Source organism: Mangifera indica, chromosome 20 (assembly GCF_011075055.1).
Source record: "Mangifera indica cultivar Alphonso chromosome 20, CATAS_Mindica_2.1, whole genome shotgun sequence".
NCBI lineage: Eukaryota > Viridiplantae > Streptophyta > Magnoliopsida > Sapindales > Anacardiaceae > Mangifera > Mangifera indica.
The window spans coordinates 1,758,382-1,780,362 of record NC_058156.1 but is presented as its reverse complement, the minus strand read 5'-3'; the positions used below and the strand labels follow the sequence as shown (position 1 = coordinate 1,780,362).

At 31.3% G+C, this 21,981-nt stretch overlaps 2 protein-coding genes across 2 annotated transcripts; both read left to right on the top strand.

Moving 5' to 3' along the window:
* The first annotated feature begins 10,477 nt into the window (after positions 1-10,477).
* LOC123204492 (polyadenylate-binding protein-interacting protein 11-like) lies at positions 10,478-17,428 on the top strand. The gene is made up of 11 exons (XM_044621171.1): positions 10,478-10,638; positions 10,808-11,227; positions 11,531-11,638; positions 11,764-11,808; positions 11,886-11,958; positions 12,076-12,188; positions 12,293-12,352; positions 12,442-12,489; positions 12,583-12,651; positions 16,903-16,964; positions 17,072-17,428. The coding sequence occupies exons 2-11, from the start codon at positions 10,856-10,858 to the stop codon at positions 17,127-17,129; spliced, it is 1,008 nt and encodes a 335-aa protein (XP_044477106.1). The 5' UTR covers positions 10,478-10,638; positions 10,808-10,855; the 3' UTR covers positions 17,130-17,428.
* A 3,392-nt stretch (positions 17,429-20,820) lies between these two features.
* Positions 20,821-21,432, top strand: LOC123204767. Its single transcript, XM_044621566.1, has one exon. The coding sequence runs from the start codon at positions 20,821-20,823 to the stop codon at positions 21,430-21,432; it is 612 nt and encodes a 203-aa protein (XP_044477501.1).
* The last annotated feature ends 549 nt before the right edge of the window (positions 21,433-21,981 follow it).

The following is a 21,981-nucleotide window of genomic DNA, read 5'->3' as shown; positions in this document are numbered from 1 at the left end:
ATAGTATTGTATTGATAGTTATAAAATATGAAAATTCAAGTTTAAAAAATTTTCAAACGAAGAACGAGTTGACAACGCCAACGACTTGGCGTTAGTGGTTGGCAATGCCAACCCCTTGGCATTAGGGGTTGGTGTCACCAACCTGTTCTTTGTCTGAATATTTTCAGACTTGAATTTTCGTATTTGATAACCATCAATACAATATTATAATAATTTTAAATAATAAAAACAACATGAAATAATAACATTAAACAACATGAAATTTAGTGGAATGGAAAAAAAATAGGAAAATAAATAAATTTGGGGGTTGGCATTGGCGTCACCAACCCGTTTTTCGTTTAAAAATTTTTTAGACTTGAATTTTCGTATTTTATAACTATCAATACAACATTATAACAACTTTAAACAATAAAAACAATATGAAATCACAATATTAAACAATCTAACAATATGAAATCACAACAAAATTAAATTTCACATGAAGTCATGAACATGAATCTACTATATATTATTTGATTTTCAATTGTTCATGAAGAAAACACATAACATACAGGTTTGAATCAACATTGACTTGAATGTGAATGATTTTGTTGTGAAATCTTTACAATAAATGTTAATTCTCTAAATAAATTTAGCAATTTTCGTCCCTTGTGTCCAATTTGAATCCTTTATAATGGCTTTCTCATGAGTTTTATCATTTAATCACATGTCTTCTTTATTGAAGAAGTGTTTTTCTCATGCTGCAGAGATTTTTTCCTCATTGAAAGGCTAAGGAAAAAGAGAGAGATGATATTCTCTCTTTTTGTATGTATGAGTTATATCAACGGAGGTATTTTGGAAAAATGAAATATTATTGTGGCATTTTTGTTTAAGCTTTGAGATAAGTGACATATATGTATATATGGATTAAAATAGGGATAAAAATTTCAATTTTCGTTATTTTAAAAATAACTAATTTTCCTAACAGTATCTAACAGAAGATAAAAAAATGTCATTTTTTTAACTTCAAACATAATAACTTTATGTTGTAGTAGCCCCAAAAGGGTAGTTTGATTGACAAAATTTAGAATCCCTATATAGTCCCAAGAGGGCTTGAGACCCATTGACACTAGTTCAAGATAAAAATTTTGAATTAACTAGTATAATGATTGTGAGGTCAGTCATTAGACCTAAAGTTTTACTTATTCGATATGATTGATCAACTCTAAAGGGACTAAGCACCTCGATGGAATTCTCGATTACCAAAAAAAAAAATTTACGCTATAGCATAGTTCAAATGAGAAATGTTGTTATGAGTCGTGTTGAGCATTAGTTTGCATAAACACGTCAAATGGGTCGAATCGAATGGAGGCCTAAAATTTAGGTCTGTCCGACCCAACATTATAGCATGTCAAACCTAGTCCATCGGCCTTCCAGGCTAGATTGTGGGCCTAAATATTAGGCCCATGGGCTAACCCAACCCATCACTATTGAGATTTTTTAAAAATAAAAAAAAAAAGTAAATGATAGTTGGCTTCTGCAGCAAGTAGAAGCCAACTACCTTGTAATTGTTTTATTTTTTATTTTATATAAATAAGGGCAAAGGATTTTTTCCACCCAATTTTAATCTAATATCAAAATCATATTTATAACAGATAAAAAACTAAAACACCTATCCATGGATTAACTATTATCCAAATTTTTAGTTAGAAGTAGAGGTAAAATTGTTATTTTACCTATAAATCCTAAAATTTTGAAATTTATATCATTTCCCCCTAGGTTTTAAAAACTAATGTTTCAACCTATTCTCAAAGTTTAAAAAATTTAGATTTTACCTTTAGGGTTTGTTTCCTTCTAGATCTGACTACAAAGGACGACGAAGGACATTCGTCTAGACGTGATGATGAAGAATGACGATGCATCATCCTTTGTTGAGTTCTCTCGATCTGGATGATGTTTCATTGTCTAGTTCTAAACGACAAAGGGTCATTCTTCATCAAAAAAGACTTTCGCTTTTTTTTTATCGTTAATCAGTTCCCTAAATCACTAGAGATAAAACCTGAAAAAGAGAAAAAAATGAATTTTTCAAAGTTTAATCATAGGGCTAAATGTGAGTTTTCTAAACTAAGGGGAGGAATGATATAAATTTTTTAGGTTTTAGGGTCTATGGATAAAATAATGATTTTACCTCTGTTTCTAATTGAAAATTTGGATGACAGTTAGCCCATGAATGGGTGTTTGAGTTTTTTTATCTGTCGTGGGTATGATTTTAAATTTGGACTAAAACTTGGGTGGAAATTATCCTTTTCCCTATAAATAATCCAAATCTTCTCTATTTTCCAATTTTATTTACACATCTCTCAATCTTAACTCTTTCATTATATTTTCAGTCTCATTTTCTCTCATCAACTCTCTTTCAGAAATTGTCTGAATTTACAAATAATAATTCTCTATGTTTATAATTTTGTTTTTATTTCAGTTTTATCATTATAAAATATTAAAATTGATTCAATGTTAAATAAATAGTATGATACACACACACACACACACACACACACACACACACACACACACATATATATATATATATGTTATTTATATTTGCAATTATAAAGTATGTAAATTAATTTATTTGTATTATGTTATAATATTTTTTGTCATGTAACTACGATATTTTTTTGTCACAAATGAGAGATTATAAATAAAATATTTAAGGTACTGTCCTCGGTTTTAATAATAAAAAAATAATTTGCATTTAATTTTTTTAATTAATTTTTTAAAAAATTGTTTAAATAAACTAGTCGGATTAAAGTCCGACCCTATATATATAGGGTTAGACTTTAGGCCTTGAAAATTCCATGAGTCAAGCCTTGGGTCTTGAAATTTCATGGGTCTGCCCGCCCCGAAGGCCCATCACCATTCGGGCCTAAGGCCTACCAAACCCATGGCCCCAATAGGTTAAGTCAGAGCCAACCCATGGACATGTTTAGGCCCGCATAGTAGTGAGCCTTGTGGGTCATGCCCTAAACGGACCAACTCGATTTTTTAATAATAAATTATTTTTAAAAATTAATTATTAAATTTTACTCATTTATATTTACTTTCAAATTAATATAACTGAATATTATAAATGGTTGATCAATACTTCAAATCATATTTTATATTTATTTTTAAATGATATCACATCATTTTATATTATTTATTGTTGTATTTTAATTAAAGAAAACTCTTCATTTTATCAGTGATATTACAGTGGTATTGTAACACCCCCTTACATAAATACTGCCTTTTGGAGGAAAGTTTTACTAAATTGATTATTTAAGCATATTAGACTATTTAAAACTTCATAAATAAATCGTTATAAGAACTTGAATAAACATCATTTATTAATAATCAAAATGATGAAAATATCTTTGTCACAAAAATAATTGGAAGCGTTCAAATGTGTCTAATCTCTTAAACATAAACAAAAAAAACCATAATTTGTATAGGAAAATACAATCATAAAAATTTCAATGAACTAAAATTGCTAAAATCAAAATAATAGGAATGTCCTCGCAGTTCTACCCTTTGATCGTCACTCGTCTTGTAGCGATTATGACTACATGTACCTGCACATAAGAAAGTAGGTGAATGAATAATAAGAATACTTAGTAAGTATGAGACTATATTGATAATTTCTATTGAAATCCCTAAAATGTCGTTAAATTTGAACTATACTAACTTTATCATCCGGACTCGGTATCAAACTCCTTTATAGATGATAATGGGTCTTATGTATTGTCTATGTACTCATACTGTACTTTAAGAACTATCTAAGTTGTATGTTGTAACTTTTAGATCGAACTATGTCCCTCTTGATCATTAATGAACCACTCACCTGAATTCTTATCTAGCATAACCATACTAAACTTAGTGGAAGCATCTGAATCTAAAAATTATAACTGAAGTTATATATAAGGTCGATCCGTTTGGATTGAATACAAGGATTTAACACTTTAATCATGTGAGCTATTTTTCTATTTCACTATACCAACTATATTTTAACTAGACTCTACTACGAGTCGGTACCCCTTCATAACAATATTCTACTCACGGTGCCTCTCATAGATCTAATGTCCTATTGCGGACGTTGTAGTGATTGTATACTCACGGTGCCTTCTCATAATGATTCTATGATGTCTAGCATTCATGCATCTCGAATCTTGACTTAACTTAGCTTGCTTTCACTTCACCTAATAGTATATCTCGTGCCTTACTATGACTGAACTCTTAGGCACGTGGGATACTACTGTGTACTTGAGCTCTTTGTATTATTACTTAAGACGACTGTTAAATTCTCAGCCTAATTCTTTTTCTCTTTTCTCTATTATGCTCTATACACACGAGTGTGTCTATGGACACATAGGGGTGTGTCTCTTTATTCTTAAGCACATGGCTACTCCTCATGACATTTTCCCATGTGTTAATTTTCTTACACACGAGCGTGTGCCCCTTCATCTATCTATTTTAATTTCCTTTTTTGATCTCTCCTTGATTGTACCACTTCTCAAAAGTATACTAGTCATTTCACCCAACATATAATCGTGCTATTATGACACACAAGAAGTTCATGTGTCTTAGTTAACCACTAACCGGTCAATGGTGTCCTACGATCATCGGAACATCATGAAAACCTAGCTTGAATTTTGGAGATCACACACACAGGCATGTAGTGAACCTAGAAATCATACTGAGTACCCTAATTTTGATCTCTAATTAGATTTCAATCACTCAAATGCTATCTAATCAGTCCCTTGGCATGCGTATTATGACCACGACATCAATACAACTCAAATAACACCACCAAAATCTTAGGAATCATAAATTAAACCACATGCTCAAATTATCAAGCTTTTATAACAAAATTTAATACATAACAACTCCTCCCCTCTAATTTCCCCATACTCAACTGTATTTCTAATGATTTTACACTCACAAGGCATACAATTTCGTTAATAACAGAACCATTATCAACCCGACGGTTATTCACATAACATATACAAGTACATGCATATATAGATCACCTTAACTTATCAATTAAGGCAATAACATCACAATAAGAGTGTCACACTCTTATAACATATATTGATAATCATAAAGATCATAAAAAAATCATGTGATTTCATGTTTATTTGCACTGTAACTCAACAAGGAGCAAAGGAGATTATGCCTACTTACCTTAACTTCGCAAAAAACATGCCCTTTTCTCTTTAGAATTGTTGTCAATCGGGTTGTTGGCAAGCGTCGCCGGAGTTGCCAAATGAAAGTTGGATGATCAAGCTCTTTCTCACACTCAATTTCTAGAGAATTCACGTGTTTAGGGATTATGAGATAATAATCCCAAAAATGCAATGACATCTTATATATAAATTGAAAATGCGTTACACACACATAGACATGTGTTCAAGGCACACGATCATGTATCACTTAATTTTGAATTTATGCAAAATCAATCTTATCCAACTGATGTGGCAATGACACACGTGCATAATCTTACTGTACATGACCATGACTCATTCAAAACCCATATTTTGACTTTCAAATCATGTAAAAATACCATCTTACCCTTGAAATGTACTTATGGATGTTACATGTACTTTTTTTCTAACTACGTCTTCTTAGCATACCTGATGTTTGATCCAGGATAACTGTCACTCATACGATTCGCCAATAAGAAGAAATGATAAACTCGCATACATAGTTGTTAGACATTGTCACTTTTCTTTTTTGCTATTCCACCATTTGTTTAATGTCTAATGTAACATTCGGATTCAGATATGTCAATAAACTATACTTCCAAAATTACCCTTAGAGTTGATTTTATAACTTATTGTTTAAAGAAATTGTAAAAGAATTATAGAAAACTACTAAATGAGCAATAATTTTCAAATGAGGTAAAATGGTCATTTTAGAAGGATTTAAGAGACAAAGTGGAAATAAAAATTGAATGGCACACTTGAAATTATATGGTGGTGCTAAGAGTTTTTTGTAATTGGCTAAGGATAAAATAGTCATTTATGAAAAAGTTTAAGGGTAAATTAGTCCAAAAAGCTTATAAAACCAACCAACTATTCATTTTCTTCTTCCTTGGCCGAGAATCTCCATAATTTTAGCTAAAGTTTTCCTTCAAGCAAAAATTCATCAAAAAACCTAGCTAAACCACCTAATTTCCAGAGCCTCCAGTTATAAAAAGCGTAGATCTATCAATTCTGGTAAGTTCTAAGGTAAAAAATTTAATTTTAAAAGATGACAAGTTTAGGGTTTTGATGGATGATTATATTTTTGGTTGATTAAGGTTGCTAGGAAGAAGAAAAGAAGGAGGATAAACTTAAATCATCTAATTAGCAAAGAAAATGTAAGAATTTCATATTTTACATACTTGAAGTAATTTGAGTTAGGTTATTTAAATAACTTTTACTTATATAAGTGTGTAAGATATTAGAATTAAGGTGATTTATGTTTAAAAGAATAAAGAAATTCATTATGACTTATGATGTAAATTTTGTCATAAGGTATTTTAGACATTTCATATTCTTAGGGTTAGCTTAGTGGATTTTGTGTGTTAACTATGTGAGAAATGATGAATTGATGAAAGAATTTGCACTAAAAGTAAGCATGTAATTTTTGACCATAAGGATAAAAGTGTCATTTTATGTGATATAGGTTAATTTTGCTTAATTATGTGCATGATATGTGTAAAAACCATTATAATAAATATGTATATTCATATGGAATGTATGAGATATATGTAAATGAATGAGAAAATAATCTGATGCTCGATGAGGCTTGAAAAGAATAAGGAAAAACAATGAATGGTCAGATTTCATATTATGGTTATACATGTATACATGAGGAATCATAACATAGACATGATTTCAGAAAAATAAAGATGGAGGAAAAACATTTTCTAAGTTATGCATGTTTTCAGAAAATAGAAAACAAATGTTTTTGGTTTTATAATGACTCACATGATACAGGAAAGCAGAAAACATGCTTAAAATCCTTACATGCGAGTTGTACTATATGGACAACAAAGAAAAAAATGTCAGTTGTACTGTGTGGACAACAGAAAAAGATATTAGCTGTACTGTGTGGACATCAAAGAAAAAAAAAAGAGAAATATGCGTGTAAGAGAGGATTGTATCTTGTATGGTGACTGCGAGTACTGTCTTATGTAGTCTAGACCGGTCAATGAAAATATTTGAAAAAAAAAAAAGAGAAAGAATTAGCAAATATTTTATGAAAATCATTTGCATTAGAATCATGCATGCAAGCCTATGTGGCTGATAAAAAGTTGAGAAAGATGTATGATTAGAAAATAGAAAAGTCATGACACTTATACATGCATAAATCATAACAAATTAATTATATTTGTATAGTAAGGAAATGAATAAATGGGTGAAAAAAAGAGAATTATGATATGTGTTTAATGCGTGTTCCGTGTCAATTATTTTGTTTGTAAATAGTCCAGACACGCTGAGTATGAAAGAGATTAGTATTGGTATGAAATGCTTTGAGTATTGAATATGATTTTCTTATTGAGCCATGGTCGCTCACTCCGTTCAATTTAATATTTTATAGGTAAAGAGTTGCAGCAAAGGTTCTCGGGGAGCACTAGTGAGACATGAGGCTAAAGGAGAAAGACATCATAATTTTGTTGATTTATATGTCTTGATGTATATGTGAATATATGCATATATATATACTTGATATAAATATTGGTGAATATGTATATATTTTGTTTCGTATTATAAAGTTTCTGTGAGTGGTAATTTTTATAATGGTTACTATTAAGTATTTATTTGGCTAATTGTGATTAAGTTGATGAAAATCCAGTCGGTTGGTAGGACTGGTTTGTGTGAATTGTTAATTGGGAGTGTTACAGGGCATAATTAAAAATTTTAAAAAAAAATTTCCCCAAACCCTCAAAAATAAGGAACTCTTACTGTTTTTCTGTAACACACCTATTGATTAGGAGAGATTACATCTAACAATTTAGTTTTATTTTATTTTTACAATTTTGTTAATTTTTTTTCTTTAGAATACTTTGGTAAGAAAAAAATTAATATATTCAAACAGAAAAGATGTTCAAGCAATTTACTTGTTTCTACGAAGTGTCTTGTATAGTGTTTTATATTGGACAAATTCTTTCTCATTTGAGACTACAAAAGTAAAGTCATTTCAATTGCTTGAAAACATTTTCAGTTTAGAATATATTAAGTTTTTTTCATTATCAAAGTATTTTAAAGAAAAATAATAATTAATAAAATTGGAAAACAAAATGGAAATTAAGTTGTTAGATATTAAACAAATTGTGGAAGTAGAAAAAAAACAAAAAAAAAAAACTAGTGACTCTATCTAAAGGTCATGCACGTGTGTTTCTCGATGCTTCTATTGACAGAGCGTATGAATGACAATTGCCCTGGATCTTAAGTGTTGAATAAACTAAGAAGACGTAGTTAAAGGAAAAGTCTTAATGCAACGTAGCAGATAAAATAAAAGAGTTTCTTTTAATTAAAATACGATAATAAGTAATATAAAATAATTTAACATCACTTGAAAATAAATATAAAATGTGATTTGAAGGATTAGTCTACCATTTACTATCTTCGATTATATTAATTTAAAAGTATATATAAATTAGGATAATTTAATAATTAATTTAAAAAAATTAATTTAATAATAAAAATTAAAAAAAAATACAAAATTGTTAAATAAATATAAACTAAGTTACTAGATAGAATTAAAATTTGATTGAGATTTGAAAATGTTTGAGATTGAAAAATTATGTTTCGGATGTAGTTTGAAGAGTGAGGGAGGAGCGTTTATGTACACAAAAAAAGGTTATAAAAAAATTTTTAGGCTAATGTAGAAGTCGTTCTACACCCACAAAAACCCGTTTAAAAAATGTCAAAATTTTTTATTTTTTTAAAACAATTTGCTACAGTAATAAACGATGTCGGGCCGATCTACGAGTCTAAAGTCCAAGTCCATGATATAATCCGGCTAATTTGTGGGCCTAGCATGACTTGCTATAGTAGCAAGTTATGCTCCCACAAATTGAGCTTAATCAAGGGGGTTAGATTGGCAAGTGTCTAGTTGTCCTTGAGTAGATACTAATAATAAAATTTTACGCAATATATTTAATTCATATTGCTTAAAAGTATACCAACAAAAACTTTATAATTGTGCAGGGTTCCTTCTTTGAAGGGCTATGCTAAGAATCCACTTTTTAATTATCAAATTTTTCTGTGGCAAAAAAAAAAAAAATAATTATTATAAATAGATATATATATATTATTATATAATTAAATAATTTTAAAATAAAAATAATATAATATTTAATTATATAATAATATATATATGGGAAAGGAGAAAAAATCAACCCACACGTGTTCCGCGTTTCAAAATTTCAACAACTATAAAAAATTACCAGTTTATGTTAGAAAATACCGCTCTCTTAAAGCTAACACTAATTTATTCCTAACCTTCCTAATATGGTTAAATATCTAGATTTAAAATATGATTAAAAAAATAAACTCATAATGAGAAGCATATTCCGTAACACCATATTGGAAATACCCAAGTTTGTGGCGCGTGGCTACAACGACGGCAAAAGGAGAGGTTAGATCGGTAGGCAAACAAGTAAAGTAAGGTAAGTATCGCCACTTTTGATCCGTAAACTTAAATTACCAAAAAATTTATAAGGGTGTGTTTAGTTGACAAATGTTAAAGATTATTTTGATAATTTATTTTTTATTATTAATAATTATATGATAGATAATATTTATATCTACCATATAATTATTAATAATAAAGATAAAAAGGGAAGAAAAGGGAGAAAGAAGCTAGAAAAAGGAGAAGAAAAGGAGAGAGAGAGAGAGTTTCCAACTGGTGACAACACCAGAAAAGGGGAGAGAAAAAGAAGGAAATCTAGAAAGAAAATATAATATTTTAAAGTTTAATCTTAAAAAAAATTACAAATTTTCTAACCTTAGTGAGGGAAATGAATAATGTTTAATTATTTTAAATATATTACTAGTTAAATAACAATTTTACCCCTAAAGTTAATTATTTTTATTAATTTTAACAGTTTATGGGTGAAAGCTTGAGTTTTTGATAGTTGATGGGTGGGAGAGTGTGTTTACATCAAACCTTGGGCGGGATATTGTTATTTGGTCAAAAAATAAAATTACCAAAACACCCTCGTATCTTCTCCCGTTTACGTCAATCTAAATCAGTACAGATTTGCAGCGCAACAGCAGGCCATCGGCCCACTCTGCTGTATAAGACCAAACTAAAAAAATCAGAACATACATCATAACATACACCATACCATGATGCCTATCCTAACCTACCAATAATTTCCCGCCACGTGGCCATTTACAAATTTGTCGCATATGCCAGTTTACAAATTCGCAATCTTTATGTCATGTCATGAAACGTAACATGTATGGATGTTGGTTAAAGTGTAGATGAGTACAACATAAATCTTTGGTCCATTTTAGGACGGCGTGAAGCAAATTTTCAACTCTTTCTTCATCGAAGACCATCTCCATTCTTCGGTCTCTCGTCTGGTAAATTATTAGTGACAGAAAGCAAGGAAAAATAATCACAGTAAGAAATTGTTTGTTTATTTTTTATTTGTCGTTTTCAACTTTACTCTGTCTACTTTGTTTTCTCTGTTTTATTTGTTTTCGTTTTCTCCGTATTGATCTCCAGCTAGTTTTTGGTCGAAGCCATTTCATCTTAGCCCTCGTTTTATTTCTTGATCAATCAATTGCAGGGTTAAAAAGGCGAGTTTTTGAGTTAGGTAAGAAGAGGAAGAAGAATCATGGCTGTTGTTGAATCAACCAGTCCAGATTCAGCTGTTGTTGCATCATCAGCATCGGCACCAGTGTCAAACGGACAGAATCAGCCGAAGCAAGACGGAGTTTCGATGGTGCGACCGCACGATCAGGGCTTGTTCGTCTCTGGTAACAACCAAAACAGTCATGGATCCAACGGCGGAGGTGATTTTAAACATGATATGAGGGAGTTACAAGAGCTTTTCTCTAAGCTCAACCCCATGGCTGAAGAGTTTGTTCCTCCTTCACTTGGTAAAACTAATGGATTTAATGGAGGTTTTTTCGCTAACAACTTGCATCTTTTGCTTAATCAAAACATCGTAAATGGAAATGTTAATGGCAACGTTGCTGTTCGACGGGTAATCTCCCTACTTTTATTTTTATGTTTTCTTGTGTATTTATTTTCTAGGGTTTAAGGCCTGATCAACTCACTGCTGAGATAACTCGTGGTAAAGTGATTCATTTATTGGGTATCATCAGTTGATAAAAATTTAAGTTTCAAGTATTTTACCTATGTTGATGATAAAATCAAAGGAGAAAGGAAACAAAATGACATCTGAAGTTTTTGTGTCAAATAGAGTTTTAATTTGTGTCAAAACAAACAAAATTGAACCTTTCGGAGGACTTGTCTACAGTAATCATAGATGGGTATTTGTTCTCAGAAGAAAAGTTTTGGCCAAGGCAATCGGAGAATCAACAACAGGACTAGTATGGCCCAGCGGGATGATGTCATTCGGCGGACTGTATATGTGTCTGACATTGATCAACAGGTATATACGAAAGTGAAATCTGGGTTGTAATTATGTTTCCTTCTGACCTGCCTTTTTTGGGTTGCTTGCTTGTCATCATGTCCTCTTTTATGTAGACTAATGAATTGTCTTTTTCCGGATTGAAGGTCACTGAAGAGCAGCTCGCAGCTCTATTTGTCAGTTGTGGCCAGGTAATGGTGTTATTGTTAGTTATTTGAGCCACTATAATGAAATTCTAGTTCCATTCTAATTCTTTACCTGTGGATAGGTTGTTGATTGCCGTATTTGCGGTGATCCTAATTCTGTACTTCGTTTTGCCTTTGTTGAGTTCACTGACGATGGTAATGTCAACCATTTTTTGATTGCTAGTAGACGTTTCTTACAGTTAATTGGTTAGTCATTTATTGTGTCTATTAAACACCTTATTTTAATGTTGTGGTGGTGTTTTCCTTAAGCAGAAGGTGCAAGGGCTGCTTTAAATCTGGCGGGAACAATGCTTGGATTTTACCCTGTCAGGGTGTTACCTTCCAAAACAGCTATTGCTCCAGTTAACCCCACATTTTTGCCAAGGGTGAGATAATTACCCTTGTGGCCTCTACATTGTAATGTGGTTTGAAATTGTCTTACTGTTGTTTTGTTTCATTATGTGTATCCTGTTTACTTTTGGGATCTTAGAATGAAGATGAACGTGAAATGTGTGCAAGAACTATATATTGTACAAATATCGATAAGAAGGTAATTTTTTTACTTGTTGATTACCGAATTCAGTTCTGATTGTAGACTATAAAACCCTTTCTCATTTACTACAATATTGTTTTATGCAGGTCACTCAAGCAGAAGTTAAGCTCTTTTTTGAATCAGTCTGTGGAGAGGTTTGTCGTTATCCCTGTTGTGAACCTGGAAATTATTTTTCTTTTGAAATTTGAGTCATAATGCATTTGTGATGTCTACTTTCTCTAATCCAGGTTTATCGCTTGAGGCTACTAGGAGACTATCACCATTCCACTCGTATTGCTTTTGTGGAGTTTGTGATGGTAATTATTTTGTACTATTTATTTATGCATGACAGATATCATCTCATTCACAAACCTCTATTGCTAGGTTAGGGGAATTTCTATGAATAGTATTGACATAATGAAGAGTTTTCATTATGCTTATGGAGAGCATAATAAAGGGCTTTCAGGTGATTAAGCCATTAAGAAAATGAATATAGTAATACTAGTTCTAAATGTGAGGGTGTGGCCTAATTTTCATGTATTATAGTGTCAACTCTGGCAAATCGAGATAGGGTTTCTTTTCTTTGCAATTTTTATTTTTGCAAATCTTTACATAAAGGTTAGTGATATTTAAAAGTAGTCCTTTTTATTGCTTTTACTTGCTATGGGGCAATTGAGTTTGAGGAGCTTCTGCTACTCCACCATGGAAAAAGAAACAGCTATGACTTGGAGTTTGGTTTGGCCTTAGGAGAGTATTGGTCTCCTTTCAATGCCTCAGGGAAGCTATGACATTAGCCCATGACCTTAAGACAATGGTCTAACAAAAGTTTATCAGCAGGATTGGCATTATAGCTTTTACTTTCTTGTTTCTATTCTTCCAGCCTAGAGAACACGTTACCTATATCTTTGAATGAACATATTTTTCCCTATAGTGTATAGTGTATGAAATTGAGAATTGCATGACACCTAACATTTGTTTCAGTGTACAATGAAAAATCAGAGCATGCTCCATCTTCAAATATTAATCCCTAGTCTTGTAACAATCTAACATTTTGATTTTTTGGACCTTATACAAATGGTCAACAACACATTTTGACCAAAATGATATCAATTTATCATATTTCTCAAATGTTTTTCTTTACTGGTTTTGCGATGATAGAGAGTTACTTTTAACTAGCTATGCTCTGCAGCGGATAACATGTTCTATACTTGATTTTTTTTTTTTAAATAACAAAATCTGGCTTTTTTCTCTCTTAGCGGGTATTGTATGGTAGTGACCATTGGTAATGATTTTCATCTTGTTAATGGGAAAGCGTAATGACTAGAGTACATGGATTGTGCACACAAGGTACTGTTGAATTTTATATTTAGTTTGATTTTTTGAGTTGGCAATTTTTTCAGCCGCATGACGATTTCCCATCCCAACTTTGATGAAATGACAATTTCCCACCCTTTTAAGTTTGAAAAGTTCGTTTTTCTACTTATCTGTCAAATTTAGACAGTAATTTTAGAAGTCAATGGCTATTTTTATTACTTTATTCAATATATAATAGGGTTCATATTATTTACACTCCTAATGGTACAAACTAATTATATTTTCACCCTAACTACTTTATATTTTTCATTTTTCATCACTATCTTTCTTTTTTCCCTTTCTTCTCCTTTCTCATTTCTTAGCCGTCAAAAAACACCCAAGGGCAGCCGACGACTCTGGACGCGTCAACTTTCGGATCCAAGGTGTGAGTTGTGGGTTGGAGGAGAGGTAGAGCAACTTTCTCTACTAAAGTAGGAGCTTGAGATTTTTGACATTTTCCTTTCTTGAATTTTTTTTGAACCACTTGCCACTTTGCCTATATGAATGCCCCATATGTTTTTTTTTTGGAAACAAAAACAACCCAACAGCAATTGAATACCAACAATTCTATCCAAAACCCTACTCTTATCTTATACAAATTGTTGTGGTATCCAACTACTCCTTCTACCAAACTTTTGTTGTTAAATTATCTTGCTTTAGATTTTCTTTGGTCATATTAATCATGATTGCTTTCTGAGGATTTTTCTGCCAAGAAAACTATGGCCATTTGATGAAGCATTCATACCTCTGAAATTTTCATACCAGAAACTTGTTAAATCTCTTTATGTTTTCATCTTAACAAATCTCATGTCTCAAGCCTCTCCAGTTCCTTCTAAAATGGAATTCTCTTTTATTCATACGCAAGGCAAAGCTATTAACTGTCTTATTCAAAGTGCTTCTGGGTAATCAAGTTTCTCCATTTTTGCCTTCAACTCTTCCCTGTTTTGAAGAAATGTACATGGTTTTAGAAAGAATGAAGACGTTAATTGAAGATTGTTGGAACGGTAGCAAGAAATGGCTGCTTGTGCTAATTGAAACGGTGGCTAATAGTTTTCAAAAAGTCAACTTTATTAGATATTTTGCATTTAGAAAAGCTAGACTTGAACTTGGGATTTGAGTGCTTGAAATTTGCTGCCTATGAAGAGCAAAGATGGCAAAACAATGCATATTATGTGGCTAAGTATGGAAACAAATGGGTCTGAATCAGAACACTTTTTTATGGAATGAGCTATATTCCTAGGAAGTTCATGATCCTTGCTCATTAATCACAAACAGTGTTTTTGAATAGCCACACTAATGGAAGCAAAGATGATCCAAAATATTGGAGAATTGGAAAGGTGAGAATTTATTTATCCACTTTATAAACTGATTGCATGTACACATATTACTATCCTTTTTTGTTACTCACACTATATGGTTTGAAGAAACACTAAAAACTTCAATTGGTATTGAGGTTTTCGTGTACAACTTAGGTAAACGTGGTTACACAATATGGAAAACCATTACTTCAATTGGAACTTCACCGTGTAAATTTCCCATTTTCAGTGCCTCTCACAGAGTGTCCAACCCCAACCTTAATTTCTTGACAAAATTGACTTCATTGATGGGAAGGTGACGGTTGGAGAGTGGAAGGGAAAGTAAAAGAAAAAGAAATAGGGAATTTCGTAATTTCAATAAAATGGGGATAGATTTAGGGCTGGATTCGAGCCGAGCCGAGCTCGGCTTGCAGCCAGCTCGGTTTATTTATGGACGGCTCGAGCTCGACTCGGCTCGGCTCGAGTTCGGCTCGTTTTCGGCTTGGCTCAAGCTCGAGCTGGCTCGGCTCAAGCTCGAGCTGGCTCGGCTCGAGTCTAACCCTAGATAGATTAGTAATTGACATTTGTATTTAGTGTTCATGGTAATTTCGTAATTTCACTATAAAGGACAAATTAGTAATTTACCATAAAACCAAATGGTTTTCATTAATTGAAGTGGATGATGGATGCAAAAATGGACTTTTTGAGCTTGAAGGGTAGAAAATTGTCGTTTCATCAAAGTTCAGGTGGGAAATAGTCATTCAACCCCTTTTCTTTCCAAGTTTCTTTTAATTAATTTTATTATAGATTGCATATCCAAAAGATATAACCCAATAATTATTGGCACAAATATGTTTGTAATTTCATTTTAGTGATCTGAAATCACATTTATCTTGCATTTATATCAAGGTCACCTTATTTATTGTCCCACTGTACCAGATTGTAGGGTAATTTGTTTAACTGTGATCCCATTGTTATAAATTCTAAAGTAATTTTCACAGCTGTTAAATCATTCTTGTGTGTAAAGATCACATATCTATCTCGCTTGCATGGGCAGCATTCAAACTTGTCAATGTTCTATTTTTTTTCTCTTATAGTTGGCACTATTCATGGTTTTGTACTATGCTTCTTCTTAGATTTCATATTTTCTTTATGGGAGTGTTTAAGTTGCATCGTCAATATAAAGTTTTTGGAAAATTGATTGATTCAACAATTCCCTGTGAATAGCTGTTTGCTTCCCCAATAATTAAGCTGTAGTACTAGAGCATAAAATCTCCTATTCTTGGAACTAGTTCATCAATGATCGATCTTTGCTCTTTGGCTTTGCCAATGCAGAAGTCATTATTGTTGAATGCAATCGTTTCTCTAGTGCTTTATGGATGAATAATAGTACTGCAGGAATTGGTCATTCTGAGGCCTGGTATGTTTTAGCTCAGTTTAGACTCAAGAAGTGATTATGGATGTCATATCCGCCTACTGTTGAACAAGTTGTGCTTGATAATCTACATGCCTTACTTTCGTGTTCATGAACCGGGGGATATTATTTGTTGGGGAAGTTGGGTTTCAAAACCAAAGGATATTTGTTTGAACTGAATGGAAGTGACTTTGCGGACTTTTTTATCGGTTCAGTTGTAAAATATCATTTCTATTGCAGCTGTGTGTTCTAACATTTTTTTTAGAGTCGTCTGGATGGCATACTAATTGTATTGCAAACTAATTTCCTAACTCTCTGCCTCTACCATCTTTGGTAAACATACAGAGAACTAGTCTCTGTTGGGCAAAAGAAATATATAAAGCTAAACAATCACTAGAAATGGCTATTAAACTTTACAGAGGATATCAAAGCTCAGTTTGTGCTTAATCTCTAGCTCCACTTCTGCATGGTGGATGAATAATTTGTCATGTTTTTATTCATTGCAGGCTGAAAGTGCAATTGCTGCTCTCAACTGTAGTGGTGTGGTTCTTGGTTCATTGCCAATTAGGTCAGACCACATGATGCTTCAAATAATTATGCTCTTTTTGTCTTCTTCTATTAGATTTTTTCTTACTTTCGTCATTAAATTAACTTTCGGCCTTTTGTATGGATCAGGATAAGCCCATCAAAGACGCCTGTTAGGCCACGAGCACCTCGGCTTCCCATGCATTGAATCATCCCGATGATCCCAACTGATTCTAGTACCAGTTTATATATATATATATATATATCTAGATACATACGCGCACCAATGTAAAGATGTTCTCATCTCTGGTCTGTCTGATCTACATATACTTTTGTCTGTGGCATCTCTGCCCTGGAAGTTGGTTGTCATATTCGCTCATTCTGGCAAATATAGAGTCAGTATTTCGAGGCTTTAGAGATTTCATATATTATTGCTCGATGGTATGGAATGGATGTTGCTTGTTTGACATTTTAAACATCCTACTAGTGAGCTATATATTTGACTAATGCAGTGGCCATCTTGTTGCATTAGGGCTTCTAATTTAGTATTTGAGTTTCACCTAGAAGTGTTAGAAATACTACATGGTGGAAGATGCACACACATTCGAGGACAAAATCCATGTTTTGTGTTTTTCAGTAATGCTGCTTCAATCCTGGTGCACGTGTTACATGCTGTGGACTTTCAATGTGTCGAGTGTTTGCTTATATAGTAATTAGTATTTTGGGATACATAATTCGTAGCTTACGATTTGATACGATACAGATAAAAAAAAAGTATGTATATATATGTTATGGTACAATATTTATTTTTGAAATGAATTAATATATATTTTCAGAGAAAATGATAATGTGATATAGGTGTATATAAGTAATTTTAAATTTTTAAGAATATTTGTAATATTTTTTAAAATAATGATGAGTCAATTGAAATTTTTTATTATTTTATTAATATATTATTATTCACTAATATTATACATTTTTATTTTGAGTATACAAAAAGATACATATTTATGTGTCATCATTTAATTGGGTATTATTTTATTTTTAATTTAAAATCATATAATCGTATGATAACATATATTAGTATATACTTATTTATGTATTCAAAATGGGTATTATAGTTTTATTGATTATTATTTTATCTCTTAAAAGACATGTTATGATATGATATATGATACAAAAAAATTAGATTTTTAATACACGATATGATCTATAATTTGACTATTATAGTTGCTTATTAAATTGTATTGATTAGAAATTTAGAAACTCAAATTAAATATTATCGAGAATGTTGTTAGTTGTATTGACAGAGAAAAAGAAAACAAGTAATATTAAATGTATATATATATATTTTTTTGTATATAATTTGAATATATAGAGGATATGTAATCATATAATTAAGTTTTTTTTTTTAAATTTAAAATTATTTAAATTATGTGATAATATATTATTTATATATTTAAATTATGTGTTAAAAATGTGGGTGAGTGTGCAGTTTTATCTGAAGGAAACATGGAGAGAATAGGCCAGCAAGGCGTTGTGCAAGCTTCAGGAACCTAGACCAACTTTAGGTGAATCATGTATGCCTAACATTCTAAAGATGCATGCGGCGCCGTTTAGTTACCAAGATCAAGAAAACATCGATGATTGAGGGCGGCAGCCACTCAGGAAGGGCTGCTTTTTTGTTATTCAGATTAAACACAACGGATTTGAGATGGGGTATGAAATTTACGCGTTTTACAGTAAAAATAATATTATATGTATTTATTTTAAGAATATAAATATGTATATATTTATATATATTTTCGTATAATTAAATATTATTTTATTTTAAATTTAAAATCATCAGTAACATGATGATTTATATAAATATATATATTTATGTATTTAGATTGGGTATATTAAATGATAAATTTTTACCTTTTAAATTTTAAAAAATAAAATTCTAATCCATCATCTATTTTTTAATATAAATTTTAAATTATTAATATATTTTTATTAGTTTATGAAATTAATCACGTAGATTTCAAAAGAATCAAAATTTTAATTAATTTTAAAATATTTATGTTTTGGTCAGTTTTTTAAGTTTTAACTATCATATTTGAAATTATTAAAATATTTAAAAACACCTCAAATTTTTTTGAATTCGCAAAAATTCTTTTACAATTTTATTTATTGTAATTTTTACTCTTCTTGAAAAGAGTAAATAGAAAATATAAAAGGAATAAAAGACTAGAAAGCATAAGAGAAAAAAAGAGAAAAAAGAAAATCTATATAAAATGACCTTTTTACCCTTTTATTCAATAAAATTTACTAACATAAATAGGTGATATGAGAAAATTTGGTAATTAAAAACTAGAATAGCAACAATTTCTTATTTTAGGAACGCGTAGGTGGAAAATAGTCTGTTGGCCTTAAATAAATAGTTTAGGAGTCCTCGCATACATTATCTGTAATTGAAATTAAAGAAAGAATAATGTTATATATATATATTTTTAATACATAATTTAAGTATACAGATGATGTATTATTATATAATTGAATATTACATTATCTTAAATTTAAAATTATTTATTTATATAATGAGATATCTTAATTATATACTAAAATTATATATATATATAGTTTTACCGTAAAAAAAAAATACAAGTGAGGTGGTTTGTCTTTCACAAACTGTGGTGCCCCCGAGCTTCGGGTGTCTCCCACTTAACTTTGTGTTCTTCTGAAACCATGGCCATTTTTTTTCCTCAAAAATGCTTCGTGGTTCTACTTCTGCATTAATAATCCTATTTTAAGTTAATTAATTTTGGCCCCAAAATTTATGAAAAACTTTCACTTTTGTCCTTTAGATAAAGTAAATAAAACAAAGCAAAGCATGCACATTTAGGACCCATGGATTTGGGTCATTGAACCAAAGAAACCAGACCCTCCAAAAGAAAGTGAAAGTATAAAATGAAGATGCTCAGCTATGGAGTTCGGTCTCCTCCTTTCTTTGACCGTTACTGTTTCTGATAATTGACGGGGACACGCTTTATAATTCTTTAATAAATTTCTTTTCCCTTTTAATATTTCAGTGGTCGGATTGATTGGAAGCTCCAAAGAAGAATCCCACCGACGATTACTTATCCCTCACCATATATATATATATATATATATATATAGGCCAAAGGACAATTTCCCACCCAAGGTTTAATGACATGACAAATTCTCATTGTTAACTTTAAAAAACTAAAAATTTATCATATTTCTCTCTTGGTTTAAAAATCTAATAATTTTTCTTTAACCTAAGGTTTGAAAAGTGATTGAATCCCTTCTAAGGTTTTCTTTTCCCTTACCCAATGACCATCTCTGATGGTTGACCTTCCTAGACTCCTTTTCTCTGGTGGAAGCATACCCTATCTTTGGTTGAAATCATTAGACAAAGACTAATCTTTTTAGTTCATTTGAAGAGTTTTCGTCTCTTCATCAGACGAAGACGATTCGTCTTCAACTGATAAAAATGTTTGTCATGGCCTGATCTCCAATGGGAAAGGAAAATACAATGAAGGTTGATTGTTAGCCAGGATCAAGGTGCTCATCGGAGAAGGAAAAAGAAAACCCTAAAGGGGATTCGATCACTTTTTAAAACTTGTGTTGAAAAAAAATTGTTAGATTTTTAAACATAAGAGGGAAATATGATAATTTTTAGTTTTTTTAAATAATTTTGCTAAATGACATTTGTACAGTTAACCTTAAGAGTGAATTTTAACAAATGGGGAATATTTGAGTTTTTTTAAAGTTAACAGGTAGGGCTTTGTCATTTCACTAAACCTTGGGTGGGACATGGTCCTTTGGCGTATATATAAACCCTTTCTTCATCGCTTAAACAGAAGAGAGTTTCAAGTTTCAACTTGCCGGCCATGGGAAACTGCTTATTCGGAGGGTTTGGAGAAATTGAGGGAGTCATCAAAGTGATAACTTCAAACGGTGGAATAATGGAGTTTTATCCACCAATTACAGCAGCTTGTATCACTGATGGCTTTCCAGGCTATGCCATTTTTCCCAGCCACGATCTTTTCTGGAAACAACTTTCCCACCAGGAAGAACTTTTACCGGGAAAATCTTACTACTTACTTCCTCTGAATGCCACCACTGTCACAGACCCAGGTGGCCAAATCATCCGGGAAGGCCATGTGAGATCCAACAGCATACCAGCGCCACTGGTTTCTTCTTACAGAATGTCCTGTGATTATCACGGGACATTAAAAAGGTCATATACAGAAGCTTTCTCCAGGTATAATTCTGGTAGGGGGTTCTGGAAAGTGAAGCTGGTGATTACTCCAGAGCACTTGCTGGAGATTTTGTCACAGGAGGGGAAAACCCAGGAGCTGATTGAGAATGTGAGAATGGTGGCTAAGTGTGGAAATGGGGTTCCGTCAATAGCTTCTTCGGTGGCGTTTTCAGATCAATGGAGCCTCTCTAGCAGCAGCAGAAATGCTTCATCTAAGAAAGATTATTTGTTAGAAATTTAATTTGCAGTTTTTTATATGTTTTGTTACATATTTAGTCCATTAATGTTCTCAGCATTAAAAAGAAGAAGATAATAGAATTACTTTATGCCGGCTCTTCACTTTTGGCCATTCTCAAATTTTTGCGTTGTGTATCTATTTGTATACTTAAATATACATAATATTACTCTTTTTAACAAAAATAAATCATACCAAGACTCAATCATGAAAAAATTTATATTTTTTATCAAGATGAGTGATCGTTAATTATATTCATATTTTTAAATTATTTGAATTATATTACAAAAGTTAAAGGTCAAATGATTATTTATCACTCTAGATTTGATGAAACGATAAATTTTTATTTTTTAATTTTAAAAAATTTAAATTTCTCTCATCATTAATATTTGTTAGTAAATTCCGTGAAGTAAAAGGGTAAAAAAAATAATTTTATATGGATTTTTATTTTTCCCTTTTTTTATTCTTTTTATTTTCTATTTTCTTCCCTTTATTTTTCTACTTTCCCTTTTATTCTTTACTATTTCTATGGTCTATTATTCCCATCTTCTTCTT